At 43.9% G+C, this 22917-nt stretch overlaps 1 protein-coding gene across 1 annotated transcript in view; it reads left to right on the top strand.

The window, feature by feature from the left end:
- Positions 1-2453: 2453 nt before the first annotated feature.
- RSU1 (Ras suppressor protein 1) overlaps positions 2454-22917 on the top strand; it is a 196795-nt gene continuing 176331 nt past the window's right edge. Inside the window, exons 1-2 of the mRNA XM_043478402.1 lie at positions 2454-2614; positions 2854-2965. Coding sequence (XP_043334337.1) covers positions 2857-2965 — 109 coding nt within the window. The 5' untranslated portion in view covers positions 2454-2614; positions 2854-2856. The remainder of the gene's footprint in view (positions 2615-2853; positions 2966-22917) is intronic.

Here is a 22917-nt window from a genome sequence, read left to right as displayed (position 1 = left end):
AGTCTTTGCAGAAAAAGTTTACCAACCTCTGCTCTAAACCACAGGCAGTACCTCTCTACCCCCCGACTTACCATGTAAAAATAATGAATCCTCTTGTGTTGAAGACATGCGGTCAGCTTTTTGCTACTCATAGTCTAATTGATGCAATAATACTTACACTTGTACATAGAGTTTTCACAGCTATGGGAACATAGAATAGCAACTTTGGGGAGATTAAGAAAAAAAGCACATCCCAAATTCTCTTTAGAAGAAGGAGCACAGTGATCAAATTGGACATAGTCCTACATAACTCCAGGAGGCTCTGTTCACACCATAGAAGAGTTGTGCAGTACACAGCCTGGGCAGCTGTCCATGGCAGCCCTGTAGCCCTGCCTTCATCTATTCATTCAGTCACTATGTGTGGATTATCTCTGTGCCAGATACTGAGGAAGGTATGGCCCCTGATCTTTAGAGTCTCACATAATAGAGGAAATAAGCTGAGTATTGACATGTTTAGGACAGAATTATATCTCCCTCCCCCCGCCCCACCCCCAGTTCATGTTGAATGTATAACTCCCATGTTACTGTATTGGGAGATAAGTAGGCTTTAGGGTAAGTGTCCTAGAGAGGCAAACACAGTTCAGCAAGTAGCTTAGCTCCCAGCCTGGGGGACAAGGATGTGCCAGGCCACCTGGCAAGCTCAGATGATCAATCCCCCATCGCCTTCCCTAGCTACGGTCAAGCTGAGAGTAGATCCGCGTTCCCGCTTGAATTCTTGGCGGAGCGGTTGGATAATATGAAACTTAGGCGGTGGCTCGCTCTCGCTAATTTGTTGAGCTATCGGAAATTGAGTTAGGGATCGAGAACCGTCGGCCCTGTCTAACGGCGTACCATCCGACCTGACGAATTACGTTATCGCAGAGAGTAGCAGCCGATGGGGGAGCTGACCTACAGTGGAGGACTGAGGACAATTTAAGTACGAAAGAGGTTTAACAAAATTGCTACTCCCTCCAGAGAATTAATTTGAAGAAAGAGTGTGCATTCAGTGAAATAAAGCAGGGCACTATTAACCAACAAGGAGGCTCTAAGAAATATTTCATTAATCATCAAACACCTTTTAAAAATTTTATATCTTTGTCAAAGATAAATTAGGAAATCTTCCAGAATGTAAGTTAAAAAGTGTGTGTGGTTGTGTTGTGTGGGGGGGGGGGGGGTGTTAAATATATAAGTGGGAGAAAAAAACCCAGCTACTGAAAACTGTCCTAGGAAGCTGCCATATGAAAAGATTTCCAAGAGTGATAAATCATAGAAAATGGTAGGAAATTTCAAAAGAATAACTGAAAACAATTTCCAGAGAGGAAGAGAGAAATGAATCATCCTCTGAAAACGACCCAATGAGCACTGAACAGATTAAACAAAAAAAGAGCTTCCATCAGAGAGATTACGGTGATGAATAATAAAAAGCTCACAAGTGCTTCTCAAGGGAAAAAAATAGTTTACTGCAAAGATTTAAGGAGACGTTTCTGGGCATCAACATCGAAAGCAGAAGTCACTGGAACTATGCCATTGAGATTTAAGAGAAACTAATTTTGAACCTAGAATTCCATGCGGAGCGTGGGCAGAAAAAGGACATTTAAAACATTCAACTACTTAACATTTGTGCCTCTTATACATCCTTTTAGAGAAGGTTACTTGAGAGTAGCTACTCAGCAAGGTGCCTACGAGAAATGTCTGTTTAAACCCAGGAACCAAGTTTTAAAAAGTTACAATCTCTCAGCTGGAAGGACAAAGAGTCAGTCCAAGTTACAGCAGTATATTAGTAGGTTCCTAAAGTCTTCAGGAAGAATCCATTGGATTTCAAACAGTGGAGAGTAATGAAAAGCTTAAGGTTACAAAAAGAAAAAAAAACAAATTCTAGTTAAAAAAAAAAAAACAAAAACACAAAATTGTTCGAGGAAATCATCATTCAACAGAAAGCAAACTAAGCTATGATATAGCATAAGAACAGAGGGGTCACGTATCATGATTGCGACCTGGACGCCAGGGACACACACACCATCAGACAATTCTTGCTTTCAGGAGCTCAAAATATACCGCGAGGTACAACTGTGGGGAAAGGATTCAGGGCAGCAACTTCCAGTAAGTTAAAGAAACAGCACACTGAGAGAATATTGAGTTGTCACTTGCCTCTGACCCAGCCTGAACCCCGGCCCAGACTTCCCTGATTCCGCCCACAGCACGCTGACTTCCATCTACAAATTGAGCCTGCGCACGCATCGGCTTCTTTAGGATCGGAAGCCTAACCTGGGGGGCGGGGCACTAACCACGGGTGGGGCGGAGTCTCCAGGCCGAACGGCATACCTGATTGGCTAGCCGCAGGGCACGCATTCTTTTATGGGCGGAGCCTCGCCCTGAGCCACGTCTAGTAAGCCGGTCTCCTAATTAGGGAAGGGCCGGGCGCGGGCGGGGCCTGGAGTTGCTAGCGGTCCGATGTGCGCCTGCGCGGAGTGCCGGGACAGGGCGTGTTCCTCGTTTGGGTGCTCGTTTTGCACCGACCGAGCGCATCTCTCGCCGGCCACCGGAGTGAGCCCTGCAGAAGCCTGTAGTTTGTGCCTATTAGGTGCAGCCCTCCGCAGTGAGTGTGTGTGTGTGGTTGCAGTTGTGTTTGCTTCTCCGCGGCAGGAATGGTGCTGGACCGTCCCCATTTCTCTGTCCCTCGCTCCCCACCCCCCATCCTTGTTCCCAGACCCTGCCCGCCGCTGCCCACTTCCCAAGACCTGGGGAAAGCTGGAGAGTGCCAGCCGGGGGCTCCCTCATTTCTCTCCCTGCACCCTTCTGGCCGTCGCCCACGTGCTTTGTTGTTGTTTGGTACAGGTCATGTCCAAGTCTCTGAAAAAGTTGGTGGAAGAGAGCCGGGAGAAGAACCAGCCGGAAGTGGACATGAGTGACCGGGGCATCTCTAACATGCTGGACGTCAACGGCCTGTGTAAGTTCTCCGGAGGGCCTTCCTCTCAGAGAGGGTGGACGGGTTTATCAGTTTAACAAGTAACTTCTCGTGGCGGTGCGAGACATTCTGATGGTCCACCCCACCTGGTGCTTGTAAAGGGCACTTGTCTAGGGCTTAGCTCAGAAAGCTTGCAATCAGATTTGTTCTCTCAGCTGGAAAACGGGCACGAGAGCCAGGTTAAGAATCACACGGACTTGTGGCTGCTGGATCTCATCATTTGTCCATGCTGATTGATTTCGGGTGGATTTTCCACAGTTTACTAAATAGCCACTTGGTTTTTTTTTTTTTTTTTTAATAATTTTTATTGGAGCATGGCTGATTTATAATGTGCTGGTTTCTGCTGTATGGCAAAGTGATTCAGTTATACAGATACATACATCCACCCTTTCTTAGATTCTGTTCCCATATAAGTCATTATAGAGTACTGAATAGAGTTCTCTGTGCTATACAGTAGGTCCTTATTAGTTGTCTTGTACATAGTAGTGAGTATATGTCAAACCCCATCTCCTAGTTTTCCTCCCCTTCCCTCTTGGGGAAGTTTTCTACATCTGTGACTCTGCTTTGTAAATGGGTTCATTTGTATCTTTTTTTTCTTTTTAGATTCGGCATAAAATTGATATCATATGATATTTGTCTTTCTCTGTTTGACATCACTCATTGTCTATCCATGTCACCACAAATCACATTATTTCGTTCTCTTTCATGGCAGAGTAGTATTCCATTGTATATATGTATCACATCTTTATCCATTCATCTTTCAATGGACATTTTGGTTGCTTCCATGTCCTGGCTATTATACACAGTGCTGAACATTGTATCCTTTTGAAACATGTTTTTCTCCAGTTATAAGCCCAGGAGTGGGATTGCTGGATCATATGGTAGCTCAATTTTTAGCTTTTTAAGGACCCTCCAGGCTGTTCTCTGTAGTGCCTCTGTCAATTTACATTCCCACTAGAAGTGTAGGAGGGTTCCCTTTTCTCTACATCTTCTCCAGCATTTATTGTTTGTTTGTAGACATATTGAAGAGTTGATTCATTGGAAAAGACCCTAATGCTGAGAAGGATTGGGGGCAGGAAGAGAAGGGGACAACAGAGGATGAGATGGCTGGATGGCATCACCAACTCGATGGACATGGGTTTGGGTAGACTCCAGGAATTGGTGATGGACAGGGAGGCCTGGCATGCTGCGATTCTTGGGGTCGCAAAGAGTCGGACATGACTGAGCGACTGAACTGAACTGAGACATTTTGATGATGGCCATTCTGATCAGTGTGAGGTGATACCTCATTGTAGTTTTGGTTTGCATTTCTCTAATAATTAGTGATATTGAGCATCTTTTCATGTGTCACTTGGTTTTTTAATGGGAAATTATTTCTGAATCATTTTCCATTCTCTTTTTGCATGTGAAAGTTACATGATAATTAAGCATTTCTTGACTCATTTATCTTTTTCCATTTTTTTTTTCTTCTGACTTAGTTCAGGCTTTTGTTTCTTCCTCCTGTGCTATTGTGCTGTCTTCCTAATGTTACTTCTCACCTCCACTTTTACTGCCCTTAAGTTTTTATTTTGTATTGGAGCATAGCCAATTAATAGTGTTGTGATAGTCTCAGGTGGACAGCAAAGGAACTCAACCATACATTTACATGTATCCACTCTCCCCCAAACTCCTCTCCCATCCAGGCTGCCACATAACATTGAACAGAGTTCCCTGTGCTATACAGTAGGTCCTTTTTGGTTACCCATTTTAAATATAGCAGAGTATACAGGCCAATCGCAGACTCCCTAACTATCTCTTTCCCCATCTTTCCCCCTAACTGCCCCTGTACTTTAAACACTGTATTGCTTTCAGTGTTGTAACAGGCATCTTATTGCAACTCTCTCCTTTAAACCAGGGATTGCAATCTCAGATGCCTTCAGGTTTGTGCCTTGAACAGAGATCGGGGTTGGTGTCATTGATATATCTCTATAGAAGGCCAGAGAATGGAAAACTGTAGGTGATTTGCATTCGCTAGTCCTTTGGAGGACACCGGCCATGAAGGTTAGCATCTCAGCCTCCTGTAATGTGTTGCTTTCTCAGTGGTGGTGGCTTCTTGGTGGCAGCGACAGAGCAGGGGTCTCAGGTGCTGAGCTGACGGGTGGGAACATCAATGTGTCCCCTCACTGCCCCTCCCTGTAGGGTCACAGTGGTCGTCAGGCACACGGCTGCGTCAGAAGAAGATGCTGAGGAGCAAGCAGGAGGCCTGGCTCAGCTGTGCCCTTGGCCCCATGGCTTTCTGCTCTTCAGGATGTCTCTCTCATGGGCTCGAAAAAAGGTTGCTCTCACTAGAGGAACTTTGTACTCCTCAGCTTTGAAAAGGGTTCTCTATGTTATATTTATAAGTCAGGAGAGTGGTGGAGCTATTCCAGTTCAGTTGTTTTATCTCTTTGAAGCCTTGGCTTGTATTGAAGAAGAAAAGATAGCCACTTGCTTCCTGAAAAAGCTGCTTCCTGTGTAATGTTAGGTGCTGAAAAGCAAGGTCATTCTTCTCATTTTCCCAGAGAAGTTTCTTCAGGAAGAGCAAGAGTGCTTCTTGGGGAGTTTAGTGGCAGTGAATTTGGACACTTTGCCTCCATCCTCTGGAGTGGGCTAGACCTAAGAAGTGACTGCTTTCTGCAAAATACTCCCTGACTTCTGGAGTCTGGAGGGTCCCAGGATGCCTTCAGGACCCCACTCTCCACTGGGCTCAGTGGTCAGTAGTGTACAGAATGCTTCCTCCATGTACCTTAATATCTTAGGTGTTAAAATATTTGGCATGATCATGTTAGCTGTACTATAAGGATCCCCATAGTCTTTTGCTTATAAAATTCTGACTGAATTCATGAGGTTTTACTTATTATTTTTTTGAATTTATTTTGTCTGTTCAGATTGTGGGATCTTACTTCCCCGACCAGGGATTGAACCCAGGCACAGCTGTGAAAGTGTAAAGTCCTAACCGCTGGGCTGCCGGGGAGGTCCCCAAGGTTTCATGTGCTAGTATCAGGATTGAACCCAGGGAACAGCTTATTTCCACGGACAGAGAATGGTTATTGTATCTCAAGCGTTCCCTTCATTATCTTTTTTTAGTTATTATTTTAATTTCAAAATTTTTGCCATACTGTGTGGCATACGGGATCTTAGTTTCCTGACGGATCGAATCTATGTCCCCTGCAGTGGAAATGCAGAGTCTTAGCCATTAGGAAGTCCCTCTGTTTGTTATCTTTACTTTTAGTTTCTCTAAGAGCAGGAATTAAGCCTTGAATCTAAGAGTGGCTGTTGCATACTTATTCTAAGCATAGGAAATAGGCTTTGTTTCTGCTTGGAAAGTTGGGTCTTATAAATGCAACACTTTCCTTGCTCCAAGGCAGTAAATTGCCTTTCAAAAAAGCAACTTTGGAGTTGAGGTACCAAAAGCTTTCTGATAAGAAAACTTCCTAGGCTGGAGACAGACGTCAGCCAGGTTTTAGAGTTTTCTGTCAGTCCAGTCGGGTTCTGGGGATGTCAGATCTGACCCTGAGAGGCAGACATGGTCCAGTGCTTACAAGTGGGGCCTTGGAGCCGAATAGACTGGGTTCAGATTGTCCATCTTATCACTTTGTTACTTTAGAGAAATGACATACCTTTCTGAGCCTCGAGTGCCTCATCATTAGATGGAAACATAAGTACAGGTGGCGCTAGTGGTACAGAACCCTCCTGCCAGAGCAGGAGATGTGAGAGATGAGGGTTTGATCCCGAGGTCAGAAGACCCCCTGGAGGAGGGCATGGCAACCCACTCCAGTGTTCTTACCTGGGGAATCCCCATGGACAGACGAGCCTGGGGGGCTACAGTTCATAGGGTCGCAAAGAGTCGGACACCGCTGAAGGGACTTAGCACAGTATAACGCAAGTACCCACTTGGCACTGGTTTAGACCTGAGTGCACGGCTTCATGTCAAGTGCTTAGCACCGAGCCCAGTACTGAGTACACAGTGACTGTCAACTGTTCATACAAATGTCCAGAGTGAGTGTGTAAGCCTCAGATGTAACCAGTCCCGACACAGTCGTTGTTCTGAACTGAGAATAGCTAGGTTAGGTAGATGAGGTAAGACATCTGTGTATGCTACGTGTTGATGTTTTCTATGCAGCTTAATGGAATCTACTGTGTTTTAGCCCTTTGGGTGGGGTTTTCAGGGATTTCCATATACTGTTTCTCTGAAATGATCTCTCATTTTCTTTCTTTCTTTTTTTTTCAAAACCTTTTATTTTTATGGCCATACTATGTGGCATGTGGGCTCTTAATTGCCTGGCTAGGGATTGAACCTTCAACCCCTGCAGTGGAAGTACAGTCTTAACCATCAGGGGAGTCCCTCATTTTATTTCTTTTCCTTTTTTTTCTGCATGGCATGTAATCATACACATTCTCCTTAAAGCTTCCAGGAGGAATGGTATAATTTTGTACTTTTTATTAAAGAGATTTCATGAGGAAACTCTCTCCCATGCAGCAACTCTTTACCCGGATAATAAAGTTACTCTTGAAGGGCCCTGTAATCAGCTTCCTGGGAGTCTCAGGAGCCAGAGAGACTGTTTTTTATTTCTTTAAAGACTTTTGTGACTTTTTAATCTCTTCACATTTATTGCGCTCTGGTCAAACTTTTATCAGGTTCCCCCCCCCCCCCACCCCAGCTAGGACTTAAATGTCTCTCAGATAAATTTTAAAAGAAAAAAATCAACCGCCTGTGAGGGAATTGTTTTTCTAAAGGAGTCTGCAAAAGAATCAACAGATGTAATCCTGGCTTGCTTATCTGGAGGAGTTGTTAACGCAGGAATGTGATGCCTGTTGGGGATTTTTCATCATGATAGGACTTCTTAAAATTTATTTTTTACTTTTACATTTTGTATGAGACATTGGCATACAGGATCTTAGTTCCCTGACTTGGGATTGAACCTCTGCCCCCCGCTGTGGAAGCATGGAGTCCTAACCACTGCACTACCAGGGAATTCTATTATTAGTATTTAAACATGTGTTTTATCTGTGATGGTGTAAAAAATGCAAAACAATATCTCTTTAATTTCTGAGATTCTTGGTGGCGGGCTCTCCCGGCTAGTCTCACTGTCTCAAATCCCGGGAAAGGTGAGGTGGGCACAGAGAGCGTGACAAGTCAGCAGCGAAATGAGTGACCCCACATGGTACGTGCGGAGCCTCAGACACTGAAGGGGGTCGCTGAGGGGACAGCAGGGCGTTTCACAGGATTTTGATTGTGATGGGCTTGGGTCTGTTCGGCGTAAGAGGTGGTTATCAAAAGCAAACCAAAAATTGGCAGTTTTTCAGTTAATAATTAAAATATTATTTACCATCAATTGCCAGTATTGGGTGTATTTTTTTTTTCATGATGGACAGTACGTAAATCAAGTCTCTCTGGGACTTTCTTCCTCACTGATGCTCTTAAATTATCCAGTGATAAATTAATACGAGCTCTTCTAAAAAAACTGTAGCCTATTTAATAGATCTGAAGAAGTTAGATTGTCACCATAAGAAGCCATCACATCTACTGCTTTGCCTTGCTAGCCAGCTCTTAATTGTGAAAACCAGTGCTGGAATTGATAAGAATAGTACTTGAAAACCAGACCCCGTCTCTCCCTTCCCTAAATGTACACGAGCCTGGTTTAAAGAAAACCCAGTCTAAATATAACAAGATCCACCATCATAGAGCAGAAGCTAGAGATGATATTTTTACATTGCGTAAAGGTCTGTTGCTTCTTTGAATAGCGAGTCTGCACAGGTTGGTTTATTTGTTTCAGCCAAACAGCACAGAGATGTTGGGAGAGCAGTCCATGTAGAGGACGTGCCTGGCCAGTAGGGGGCAGTGCCGAGCCTCTGCATTTTGCTCCAGGTCCCTCGGAAGACTAAATACAACCTCTGCTGCCCCAGTGTCCACTGCCGCCTGGGCACTCGGCTTCCTCCCTCCTCATTGCGTCTCTTCCTTCAGGTCAGGAGATCCCTTCGTTTATGTCACTTGACCTGTGAAGCTCAGAGTTTGAGAAACCTCCAGACAGTTTGTTGTGAAGTGTCTGGCCCAGAGCATTGTTGATGCTGGCTTGTGAACTGCCTTGTGGACCTGGAGTCTCCTCTGACAGCACAGAGTCTTCTGGACAGAGAGCTGCTGATCAGTCAGCATGTTTCCCAGTGGAAGACGGGGGTGAAATGGAATTTGCCAGGTCCCCTTTGGGCAGATTTCATCAGTGTGTGATGCTAAACAGTATAAAACAGTGTTTTGGATTTGAGGCATCGATAAAGCCCAAAAGATAAATGATAGTATAACATCATCTACTTTATTAGTCTGCTAGGGCTACCAGTCCATCCTAAAGGAGATCAGTCCTGGGTGTTCATTGGCAGGACTGATGCTGAAGCTGAAACTCCAGTACTTTGGCCACCTGATGTGAAGAGTTGATTCCTTGGAAAAGACCCTGATGCTGGGAGGGATTGGGGGCATGAGGAGAAGGGGACGACAGAGGATGAGATGGCTGGATGGCATCCTCGACTCGATGGGCATGAGTTTGAGTAAACTCTGGGAGTTGGTGATGGACAGGGAGGCCTGGCGTGCTGCAGTTCATGGGGTCGCAAAGAGTCGGACACGACTGAGTGACTGAACTGAACTGAACTGAGGGCTTCCATAGGGATACTTTGGCCACCTGATTCGAAGAGCTGACTCACTGGAAAAGACCCTGATGCTGGGAAAGATTGAAGGCAGGAGGAGGAGGGAATGACAGAGGATGAGGCGGTTGGATGGCGTCACTGACTCAATGGACATTAGTTTGAGCAAACTCCGGGAGCTAGTGAAGGACAGGGAAGCGCGGTGTGCTGTAGTCCATGGGGTCACAAAGAGTTAAACACGACTGAACAGCAACAGGGCTGCCGGATAGCACACCGCAGACCCAGGGACTTCAGCCACAGACAGTGATTGTTGATGGTTTTGGAGGCCATAGTGTCGGCAGGGTTGGTTTCTTCTGAGGCCTCTTTCCTTTGCAGACAGCCCCCTTTAGTCTGTGTCTCACGTGGCCTCTGCTGACATGGATTCCTGGACCCTCTCTGTGTCCACTTCTGATGCCTGAGACGATGCCCTTCAACTTGGATTACGGCCAACTTGGTGGCTTCATTACTTCATCATGCTTTGAAAGTTCTGACTCCAAGTACAGTCTCACTCTGAGATACCTGGGGTCAGGGTTTCCCTAGAGGACTTTGAAGGGCCACCATCAGCCCATCACATCTGCATTAGAGGTTCTGAGTGGTGCACACGTGAGTGCTTCTCACATCAGCCTCTGGTGCAGATAGTAATCATCAGTGTTTCACACGTGAGCAGACAGAAGGTTGAGAAAATCCCAGCCTCACATGTTAGACACACCTGGGTGTATCTAACAGCTGTGTTCTGTAATCTTGTGCTGTGTGGCTCAGGCCTTAAGGCGTGAGGGCTTCCAGGGTTAAGCTGGACTGGCGGGGCTCACCTCACGTCAGTCAATTTCAGAATTCTTTAAAAACACTGTCCTAGGGGCCTTCTCAGTGGTCCAGTGGTTGGGATTCCAAGTTTCCACTGCAGGGGACACAGTTCATTCGCTAGCTGGGGAACTGGGATCCCACGTGCCATGTGTCATGGCCAAAAAAAAATTGTAGTATTGGTATAAGAACAGACATGTAGACCAGTGGGATAGAATAGAGAGTCCAGATTTAGGTTGTGGCATTAAGAAACAAAAAGCATCGAGAAAGGGGATATATGTGTACTTAGAGCTGATTCACTTCATTGTATAGCAGAAACACAACATTGTAAGGCAGTTATCCTCCAATTAAAAAAAAAAAGCACTGTGCTAGGCCAAGAAAATGCATCATTCCTGCAACCCTCCAGCTTGGAAACAGGTTTATCACATCGCTGTAGGACTTGAACTGTCGAAGAAAACAGTAGAAGCAACTTCGTCTCTGTCTGATCAGGGTTAATTCTGAACCTCCTGGTTTCTTAAGGCTTTTGTGAAAAACTATTATTCTTAATGGATTTTAACAGTCACATATGAGGTTTTTTTTTTTTTTTTAACTATGTGCTAATTCATTTTTTCTGTCTTCATATATCACAGTAGAATAAACCTGAGTTGCATGAAATGGTAACTGTAGTTGCAGTTTACCTGTCATTCATCAAGAGCCTTTTCACTTACTACGTTTCTGTGCGTATGCGTTAATGGTGCCTCCAGACTCTGAACAGTTCTTAAGCATAAAGTGGGCTAATGAGAAGCACACCTCAGACCAGGTAGTGAATTGGAGAGGGTCTTGGACACTTGGTTTTTCAGAGCATAGCGCAGAAATAGGCAGAAATTGGTGACATGGTTTGCAACCTCAGTATTCAAATGGTTGTTGTGCAAATGTTTGCATAGGCAAGACAGTTGATTTTTTATAGCTGTGAATATTTCCATCTTCAGGCTTTGTAAAAGATGCCTATGCAGCCTATTATGTATTCTTCAAGTTGTACAGTCTTTACTAGAAGGATAAAAATAATAGGTAACTGAAGCTATATACAAGAGTATATTAATCCATACGCGCACACACTGCTTATCATATGCCAGGCATTGTGTGCAGTTCTGCATATAGATTATTTCTTTTTCTTTTTTTTTAATATTATTTGGCTATGCCTAGTCTTTTGTTGGACACACAGGATCTTCGATCTTAGTTGCAGCATGTGGGATCTCATTCCCTCACCAGGGATGGTACCCAGGCCGCCTGCACTGGGAGAGAAGAGTCTTAGTCACCGGATCACCAGGAAAGTCCCTGGATTATTTGTCTTAAACCCCACGGCTCCATTAGGATTGTTGTCATCATCGTCATTGTTCTCCGTATCCAGTTTGCAGCTGAGGGCCCAGAGATTTCGGGAACTTGAGCACACTAATAAGTATTTAAGCATTAGTACACTCATAAGCAGCAGACGTGAAGCCAGGCGGTCAGGCTTCCAAAGCTGGGCTGCAGCTCACGCTTTCTTCCCTCTCTTATGTCACTAACATTTTCGAGAGTCAGGTGCACATACAAAGATGAAACCACTAATTCAGCAAGCATCCAGTGAGTGCTTGCTGGCTCCAGAAGCCGCCTCCCTGAGCTGTGTGGGCTGCTGATTCCGTGTCCATCGAGGAGTGTGTTCAGGGATCTGACCTTCCCACGCTCCAGCGGACTGGGCTCAGGAAACAGCAGTCTTCTTCCTCAGACACTCACATGTTCTTTTTTAAAAAGCTCCCTTTCACAATGCCTTTATCAGAGTGCTCCTGTGGGGAATCGCACACCTGATAGTATAGCGTGACAGATCTCCAAACCAGGAAACTGAAGGCAATCGGCACCTCCTAGCCACTCGCCCCTCAAGACAGGGTCCTGACTCTTGACAGCGAAGATTTCCTTTGCCAGTTGATCGGCATCATTCAAAGGAAGGAGGGCTTACAGCACGCACTCCGCTGTCTGGTTCTCACGCTCAGCCTCTTATTCCTGAGGTTCATTTGTGTCGTGATGCTGGGTAACATTTAGGGTGTGATGGCCCAAGTCCCCACGTGTGTTCTGCTGTTGATGGATGTTTGGGGGCTACCAGGCCAGGGCTGTCACCAGTGCTGCTGCTGTGGTCTTGTCAGCACACACGTTCCTTTCTGTTGGTTACAGGTTAGGGGTGGAGTTACTGGGTCGTGGGGTGTGCCCTTGGACACGCTTTAAAATGGAAGCAAGAGTCCCAAATATGGGGGGAAATATTTGAAACATAAATGACTAGCAAAGGCTTAATAGCATTCCTTTTTTATTGGCGTGTAATTGCTTTATAATGTTGTGTTGGTTTCTCAGAAATGAATCAGCCATATTTGTACATGTGTGTGTGTGTGTGTGTATGTGTGTATATCCCATCCCACCCCTGTAGATCACCCACAGAGCACCAAGCTGAGTCCCCTGTGCTATATGGGAGCTTCCCACCAGCTATCTGTTTTACACATGGTAGTGTATATATGTCTATGCTACTCTCTCAATTCATCCCATCTCCTTCCCCACCCCTGTGTCCACTATGTAAAGACTAAAATATCTAAAGACTTCGTACTGGTGGGTCCAGTTCAAATATGACTCTGCAAATGACAGTGCTTTTGCTGAACTTCTTCAATGCCGTGTCTCTGCTTTTCTGCCACTCGGAGAATCCTGATTCTCAAGGATGCTCATGATGTTAGACTATCTCACAGTTGCTTTTTTGGTACCTTACACACAACTGGTCAGTTACACACAATTAACAGTGCGGATATTGCCACCAAGATATTGCTGAAAACAGTTGTTTCGTGCGTGTTCTCTCCCCATTCTCCTCCTTTTTTTTTTTTTTTAAAAAAAAATCATACTTCATTTTTTACAAGTTTTCCCTGTTATTAAACCTCCACGGTTTCCCCTGTTGTTAAAATCTGGCACTGGAGTGGTACTTTTGTTACAGTTGATGATTGATACATTATTAACTAAAATTCGCAGTTTACATTGTTGTCTGCTCTCTGTGTTGTGATACGTGATGGCCTTAAAAAATTTATTAGAGTCTAATTGCTTTACTGCGTAGTGTTTCTGCTGTACAAAGTGAATCATCTATGTGACCCAGCAATCCCATTCCTGGGTATATAGCTGTAGAAAACATAATTCCAAGATACATGCCCCCCAGTGTTCATTGCAGCACCACTTACAATATCCAGGACATGGAAGCAACTTAAGTGTCCATCAGCAGAGGAAAAGATAAAGAAGACGTGGTACATACATGCAGTGGAATATTATTCAGCCATAAAAGGATGAAGTTGTGCCATTTGCAGAGATGTGGATGGACCTAGAGATGGAGTGAAACAAGCCAGAAAGAGAGAAACAAACATCGTTTATTACTGCCTATGTGTGGAATCTAGAAAAATTGAACAAATGAACCTATTTGCAAAGCAGAAACATAGGCACTCAGTGGCTTTTAACAGATGCATAGTGTCCTACAGAGTAGTTTCACTGCCCTGAATACCCTTTGTGGTTTTTTTCCCCCTCTCTTCCTACTTACCTGACACCGAACCCCAGGCAGCCACTGAAATTTTATGTCTTTCTAGTTTTGCGTGTTCTACAATGTGACATAGTTGAAGCCGTATAGTACGTAACCTTTAAAGAAAGACTTCTTTGACTTAGCCATATTCGTTTCAGGTTCCTCTGTGTCTTTTCTTGGCTTGATAACTTGTATATTTTTATTATTGACTAAAATTCCATTGTCTGGATGCATCACACTTTGTTTATCCTTTCACCTATTGAAGGATATCTTGGTTGTTTTCAAATTTTGTCTGTTATGAGTAAAGCTGCTATAAACATCCATGTGCAGATTTTTGTGTGAACGTGGTTCTTTGACTCCTTTGGGCAAAGGAGTACAACTGCTGGATTGTATGCTAAGAATACGTTTGGTGTCCTAAGAAACCAACACACGGACTTCCAATCATACATACGTCCCCCAGCCATGAATAAGAGTTCCTGTTGCTCCATATTCTTCTCAATATTTCGTGTTGTCAGTGTTCTTGATTTTGGCCATCCTAATAGGCTAGTAGCAGTATCTTGAAAGATTGTTGCTGAACCATGAAAGACGCCAGGGTTCTTGGCCTCTGGAAGAGAAGAATTCAATCTGTGGCCAGAGACAAGGCTTGATCACTCAGAGCTTTTGTGTAATAAAGTTTTGTTAAAGTATAAAAGAGATAGCTTTTGACGCAGACAACAGAAGGGAGATGGAGAGTATGCCCCCCCTCTAGTGTTAGCAAGGGAGTTATATACTTTTTAATTAGTTATTACAATGAATCAAAAGAATGTCTCAAGTTTGTGAAAACTTTACCAGACCCACTCCAACAATTTACATTTTAGGATAACAATTTTAGAATTTAACAATAGAAAGATCCTACCAGACCCACTCCCATAATATACATTCTAGGATATCAGGATTAGTCAGAAGGTTTTGGGGAAGGAGAAACTGTCCTCCAGCGGGATACATTGTTGTTGTATAATCCCTGGTACAGAGTTTAAACTTAGTTGTGTAATTGACTAAGGGTCCCTTGGACTGCAAGGAGATCCAGCCAGTCCATCCTAAAGGAGATCAGTCCTGGGTGTTCATTGGAAGGACTGATGCTGAAGCTGAAACTCCAGTACTTTGGCCACCTCATGCGAAGAGTTGACTCATTGGAAAAGACCCTGATGCTAGGAGGGATTGGGGGCAGGAGGAGAAGGGGGCGACAGAGGATGAGATGGCTGGGTGGCGTCACCGACTCGATGGACATGAGTTTGAGTAAACTCCAGGAGTTGGTGATGGACAGGGAGGCCTGGTGTGCTGCAGTTCATGGGGTCGCAAAGAGTCGGACACAACTGAGTGACTGAACTGAAGGAATGTAGAGGAAAAAAAGTTTGTCCTTTTCTCCTCCTTGAGAATTCCAGACTCCTATCTCCACTTACGGAACCCCAGACCCCTTTATCCTCCTTGGGAACCCTGGACTTACCATCAATCAGCCTAGGAATTGACTCAATCTCATTGTTTTATTGTGTAGTTCTCTCATGGCAGGTGATGTGGAAAATCTTCATATATTTGTTTGCCATCTGTTTGTCTTCTGTTTGGTGTCTATTAAGGTCTTTGGCCTATTTTTTTTTTTAAGTAAAGTCTATTTTGTGTAGGTTTTCTTTTCTGTTATGCTTTAAATAAAATTATTATTTTTTATTGAAATATAGTTGATGTACAATAGTTGTTTCAGGTGTAGTGCTTCATGACTTGATACTTGCACATAGTATGAATTTTGGGCCATTTTTTAATTGGGTTGTTTGCTTTCTTATTGTTGAATTTAAAATTTCTTGGTGTATTTTACAAAGATGTCCTATATATCAGATATGTGTTTTGCAAAAACTTCTGTCTCAGTCTGTGGCTCTCCTTTCCATTTTATTAACATTGTCTTTTACAAAGGAGAAGTGTTTTTAATTTTAATGAATTCCCAACCAGGTAACACACCTTTTTTCTTTCTTTTTTTCCCTGATAATGCTTTTAGTGTTGTATCTAAGACATCATTACCAGGTCAAGGACTGCCTAGATTTTCCCTCTAGTACTTTATGCTTTTACATTTTACAATTAAGAGAGTGAACCACTTTGAGTTAATATTTCTCAGAGTTGTAAGTTCTGTGTCTAGGTTCTTTCTTCTTTTTTCTCCTTATGTAGATGTCAAGTTCCAGCCATTGATTGAAAACATTGTCCTTTTCCCATTGAGTTGCCTTCGCTCCCTTGTCAGAGACCAGTTGATTGTATCTGTGTGAGTCTACTTCTTGCTTCTCTAATGTTTCATTGGTCTATTTGTTTTTTCACCCATTGTTGGCTGTGGCTATATATAGTAAGTTTTGTATTGGGACATGACAATTTTCTGAGTTTTTCTTTTTCAGTATTTTATTGGCTACTTGGAGCCTTTTGCCTTTCCATATCACTTTTAGGTTCAGTTTGTCGACATTCATAAAATAAATGTGCTGTGATTTTCCTTGGAGTTGGTTGCACTGACTCTGTAGACCAAGTTAGAAAGAATTGATTGGCCAGGGTGGTTCCAGTCCTCTCATCACAGGTCTGGCTGCCCTGGCTGCTAGCTTCCAGAAGTCATCTCATCAACATAACAAAAGCTTCCTTGCTCTGTCACTTAGGAAATTCCACTGGCCGTGTACCTGGTACATGGTTCATGGCCTGAGGATTGGGGACCCCTGGCTTAAAGAATTTTAAAAGTGTTTTCTCCTTCACAGCACAGCCTAGGATGAGTGTTGTAGGTCAGCGAGCATCTCTGCTCCTGGTAGCCTTCACGGATCTCCACTTCCTTCTGTTCCTTTCTCTGTGCCACACAGGGCGTTGTCCGCATCTGCTGGCTCAGAGCTGGGCAGCCAGCACTCAGAGGTCTTGGCAGACCTGCAGCCTTGAGGGTCTCGGTCTGGAAGGGACATGTGTTGCTTCCACTCAGGTTCCCTCGGTAAGAACCCACCACCCAGGAACTTGTGTCTTTCATGCTCATCATGCTGATCAGATAGCCCTCAGGTCAGTATCTCTAATCATGTTGAATGTCTGAAACGTGTACACTGGTAGATTGCTCAGGAGCACTCAAGAGGATAATGTCACCAGTGAAAGTGTTAGTCATTCAATTGTGTCCGACTCTTTGCAATCCCACGGACTGTAGCCCACCAGGTTCTTCTGTCCATGAGATTCTCCAGGCAAGAATACTGGAGTGGGTAGCCGTTTCTTTCTCCAGGGGATCTTCCCAACCCAGGGATTGAACCAGGGTCTCCTACATTGCAGGCAAGTTCTTTACCATTTGAGCCACCGGAAGCCTAATCACCAGAGTTGTGCCTATTGATAGTAGATTAAAGCTTGGGCCTTTTTTACTTGGAAGTCAGACTTAACTGAAGACTCATAATTTATTTCCTGGAGTATTGTTAGTGTGTTATCCTGTTTTCTTTGGTGTAAAGCCTTGCTGTCCAGAAGTCTAATGATCTGATTTTATTTTCTTCTGTCTTTTTTTCCTAGATGCTGGAAAGACTTTTTTTTTTTACTTCAAGTCCAGGTGTTATCTTTTGGGCATCTTAAAATGATATATACAGTCCTCTCTTTGTGGGTATTTGCTGGATTTGTTTGGCTTGTAGAAAAGTACAGTCAGAGTTAATCAGATTCTCGTTTGGAGACGGCTTGTAAAGAATCTTCTCTGTTTACTAGAGCTGAAACTGTGAGCAGGTTGCCTAACCTCTCTGGATCTCATTTCTCTCACCCAAAATTGGGAGGGAGGCAGAGAATAACAGTGCTATATCTGTTAGGGTTACTGTGAGGAGTGAAAGTGAAGTCGCTCAGTCGTGTCCGACTCTTTGCGACCCCATGGACTGTACCTACCAGGCTCCTCCGTTGAGGGGATTTTCCAGGCAAGAGGACCGGAGTGGGGTGCCATTGCCTTCTCCAGGGGATCTTCCCGACTCAGGGTCTCCCTGGGTCTCCCACATTGCAGGCAGATGCTTTACCGTCTAAGCCACCAGGGAAGCCCTATTCCTACTGTGACGAATAAAGGAGGTAATAAAATTCTTAGAACCATGGCAGCCACATGTTAAGTGTTTGGTAAACATTATTGTCATGACTACTTTAACATTTTTGATTCTTATAAGTGGTGATTCAGTGCCCAGCGTAACATTTTGATATAGGAGGTATGGTGGCTCAGTCGGAGGAGGGATCCACCTGTAATGCAGGAAAACCAGATTCAATTCCTGGGTCGGGAAGATCCCCTGGAGAAGGAAATGGCAACCCACTCCAGTATTCTTGCCTGGGAAATCCCATGGACGGAGAAGCCTGAAAAAAAACCTTCCAACATTTCCTTTTTAATGGGAGTTTGTAATCAGCTTACCTCCTTATGGTGCTGCTAATCTGCCTGTATCACAGGTCTTTTTTTTTTTTGAGATGAACAAAGAAAATTTATTTATTTTTTTTAATTTTTAAACATTTGCTGGAGTATAGTTGCTTTACAGTGTTGTGTTCGCTTCTGCTGCCCAGCAGAGTGAATCGGCTGTGTGTACACATACATCCCGTCCCTCTAGGACTGCCTTCCCGTCCCAGCCACAGCCCTGAGGAGGCTTCCCTGTGCTACACGGTAGGTCCTCATTAGTTGTCTGGTTTCTACGTAGTGTCCGCAGTGTGTGTGTCAGCCCCACGCTCCCAGTTCATCCCACCCCCGCGTCCCCCTTGCTGTCCACACATGTGTTTCTCTCTTTCTGACTTACCTCACTCTGTATGACAATCTCTGGGTCCATTCACGTCTCTCCAGATGAGCCAGTTTCATTCCTTTCTGTGACTAATACGCCTCTGAACAACCCACATGTCCACCGGGGAAGGATGGATAAAGGTGTGGCCTGTGCATACAATGTGTCATAGGTTTTTGTTACCTCCCCTTATTATAGACTTCCCTGGTGGCTCAGACCATCAAGTGTCTGCCTACAGTGCGGGAGACCCGAGTTCGATCCCTGGGTTGGGAAGATCCTCTGGAGAAGGAAATGGCAACCCACTCCAGTATTCCTGCCTGGAAAATCCCCTGAACAGAGGAGCCTGGTAGGCTACAGCCCATGGGGTCGCAAAGAGTCGGACATGACTGAGCAACTTCACTTTCACTTTTCTTGTTACAGAGTAAACTCCTTGAGGACAGTAACTATGTCTTCATGCATTTTCTATGTCTGTCAACACCAACCAAATACAGTGCTTGCAAACAGTCTGTAATTCACAGAGCATTTATTCATATCACCCTACACATCCCCTGAGAGCAATAAATAACTGTGTACTTGTATTTTCCTCTTTAATTCTCCCGGGTTTTTAGAATTTAAAGTTTTTCTTTGTCTTTGTTCCTGAAGGAGAGACTGTAAGGTGATGTGTTTGGACTGGAAGCATGTTGGTTCTGCCTTGTCAGTAACACAGTGCTCTGGGTCTAGCATCTTTTGACTTAATGTCCCTGTAGACACAGAAGCCTCAGTCAGTGATCAGCTTATGGGGATTCTCAGTACATGTGAATTCTCTGCTCTTATTTATGTATAGAATGAGATGTCACATTTTAAAAATCATCAGATATGATAAATTGCTTTCTGTTGAGTGAAAAAGCAAGTCATTGTGGTTGAGGGACCCTTTATCTGCAAATAGGACTCAGTCATGTAACCAGTTTTGAAAACTTGCTACAAAAACACTTCTGCCTCTCCACAGTATTTAGCTGCAAAGTCAAGGAAAGCTTTTATACCATGGATTTTTTTTTTCTGAAGTTTTAAATTACGAACAAAATTCAAAGAAATACTTTTTAAGATTCTGGGTGTGTAGATGAATATGATATTTGTACTATATCTTGGTATCAAATATTTTATTGTCTGTCTTCACTTAAATATATCGTCAGAAGCTGCATATTTAAGAAGATCTGAATCTACATCCTTCTGCCAGGGGTGAAATAACTTTAGCATGTGACACGGGCAGGCATTTTAGTCACACATTGTGGAGACTTGGGACCCAAAGTGGTCAGAACAGCCTTTTGAACCATCCTGTATTTTCAGTTCAAATGAATTCTTTTCCATCAACCACTTTGGGAGGAATAGAGCATACTGTTTGCAGTGTAATCTATAGAGTTGCACTGAACTTGAAGGTTGTCCCCCTGGAATTGTAAAACAAGTCAAAAGTGACCCTCTCTGAGCATCTCAGGGAGGGTACGGCTGTTCTCCCAATGCAGTATTTGATCCCGCAAGAGTTGTCGAAAAGGGGTAGACTATTTGTCTTCTGATGGTAGCTGTATTTTTCTGATTGCTTCTATGGGGAATGCAGCCGGTGAAATGAGCTGATGGTTATAGTCCAGTTTTTGGTGACCAGTGTTCCAGAATTGTTCTTTGGGAATCAGCCAATGAAAGCCGCTCAGTTGTGTCTGACTCTTTGCAACCCCATGAACTATACATACCGTCCATGGAATTCTCCAGGCCAGAATACTGGAGGGGTAGCTGTTTCCTTCACCAGGGGATCTTCCCAACCCAGGGATTGAACCTAGATCTCCTGTGTTGGGGGTGGATTCTTTACCAACTGAGCCACCAGGGAAGCCCTCTAAGAATACTAGAGTGGGTAGCCTATCCCTTCTCCAGGGGATCTTCCTGACCCAGGAATCGAACCAGGGTCTCCTGCATTGCAAGCAGATGCATTACCAGCTCAGCTACCGAGAGGCCCAGTTCTGGCCTTCCACAGGATGGCGGAAACTTTCAAGTCCCGTGTCACTGCGTGCGTTTCCAAGTATCATTCCCATTAGGCTGTGCTTTTTCCTCTGGATATAAATGTCATTCTGTGAAGCTGGAACTTTTTAAACCTTTCTAAAGTGCCACCAGAGGAATAATTTGCTTCTGATTTGCCAGACTGAAAGCTGGAGAGACAGTTTCCAGAGTGGCACATCTTTGTGATTTGTTGGATTGTTTTGAAAGCAGGTCTGCCATGTCGTCATCTGGTGCTGTAGATTTCCTCCTGCTCATTTTTCTCTTGTGCTGTCTACTAGATGATGAAGGGAAAAAAGCTGAACCTATTTGAAATAATACCTGCTTCCATGCATTATCCAGACATAATGCTTCTTTTTCTAGGAGTGTTGGCTGGTCCTTTGATTGTTCTGAGTCTAGTCCATTGTAATGCTGGCTGGCCCACCCAGCCCTGTACCTTCCCTGTTTTTCGTTTCTTCACTTGGATAAGGCTAGAATTGCTTCCATAAGCTCCAACTTCTGTATGTCTTCCAAGTCCAATTCTATATTCTGTATTGCCTAAATTGAGGGACTGTGTGGCTTATCATTCAAATCAGGACAGTTTTGAGAGGGACACTGGGCATAATCCATGACTGTCCCGATCTAATGAGGATGTATGCTTGACATTGCTGCTGCTTTTTATTTTTTATTTCTTTTGCTTAGTTATTTTTAATTTATTTAAAAATTTTTTATTGTATAGTTGCATTATAGTATTGTATTAGTGTCTACAGCAAAGTGAATCAGCTATATGTATAGATATATCCCCTCTTTATTTTAATTTCCTTTCCATTTAGGTCAACACAGAGCACTTAGTATGAGTTCCCTGAGCTGTGTACCATGTATAAAATAGTATACTGTGTATAAAATAGTAGTCTCTTTTGTACATAGTAGTGTATACATGTCAATCCTAATCACCCATTCATCCCACCCTGCTTCTCCCCCTTGGTGTCCATACGAGTGTTCTCTACGTCTGACATTACTTCTCAGAGATCTCCACGGAAGACACCATCGCCACGCTGAACGTGCCTGGTAAATGTCCAGTCCATGAGTGCCTGAAGGGATCTCTCATGGAAGTTACTGAAACAGCCGGTTTTTCTTTGACCATTTAGCACTTTCTGGCCAATTCCATCCTTGGCTGGAGAATAAACCATCATCACTCACACACACACACAGCACCAGCTAGCTCACCCTTCTCCACGCCCTTCACCTTCAGACAACCCTCTCCTCATAATTTTCTTCCCCATGTGTTCATTTTGGCCTGATACAGTGTTCACCCACATACCATTTCTTTTTTTTTTTTTAATTTGCTCTCGTTTTTATTTTATATTGGAGTATAGTTGATTTACAAAGGTGCTAGTTTCAGGTGCAGAGCAGAGTGATTCAGTTATACATATACACATATATCCACTCTTATTTGGATCCTTCTCCCGTATAGGTCATTACGGAGTATTGAATAGAGTTCCCTGTGCCATACAGTAGGTCCTTATTAGTTATCATTTTATAGTAGTAGCATGTATATAATCAGTCCCAATCTCCCAATTTTTCCTTTCCTACCCACATACCATTTCTAAAGGCTCGAGACAGAATGAGAGCCAGGGCATGGCAGCATTAACAGTGTATGCCAGCATATTTTCTCTGTTATTTAGTTGACTTTTGGAAGTCTATTCTACTTTGAAAATGCCTGGGCAAAACACAGTTCAACACTGCTTTAGGACCTTTAATAACAGTTTGTCATCATTGTTCTGGTGCCACTGCTTCCGGACAGTGTATGGCTAGCAGGACCCGAAGCTAGGATATTCCTGCGTGGGGAGATTTCCTAGTGTGTTAGTCAGTAGCAGGGCAGGCCAGTGGGGAGACCTGGTTCCATTTTGCCCACATGGTTGACTAGGGTGGCTTTTGTACTTTTAAATAACCCATTCTCTGTTGGTAGACCTTCTCTCCCTTCTTTTTAACCAGTGCAGTGTCAGGATAAGACCCACAGTGGACTCTGCGTGGCCAAGTGGAGGGCAGCGGCAGCTGCTTGAATACTTGTCTGGCTCTTTGGTCTTTGCCTGTCACAGGCTCTGTGATTGATTCTGAGATTTCAATTCTGTCCAGCTTAACTGCCCTCCCAGCGGACCCAGCCCAGAGGCTATTGT

This window comes from Cervus canadensis, chromosome 10 (assembly GCF_019320065.1).
Source record: "Cervus canadensis isolate Bull #8, Minnesota chromosome 10, ASM1932006v1, whole genome shotgun sequence".
NCBI lineage: Eukaryota > Metazoa > Chordata > Mammalia > Artiodactyla > Cervidae > Cervus > Cervus canadensis.
This window is presented reverse-complemented; position numbering and strand designations above follow the sequence as displayed.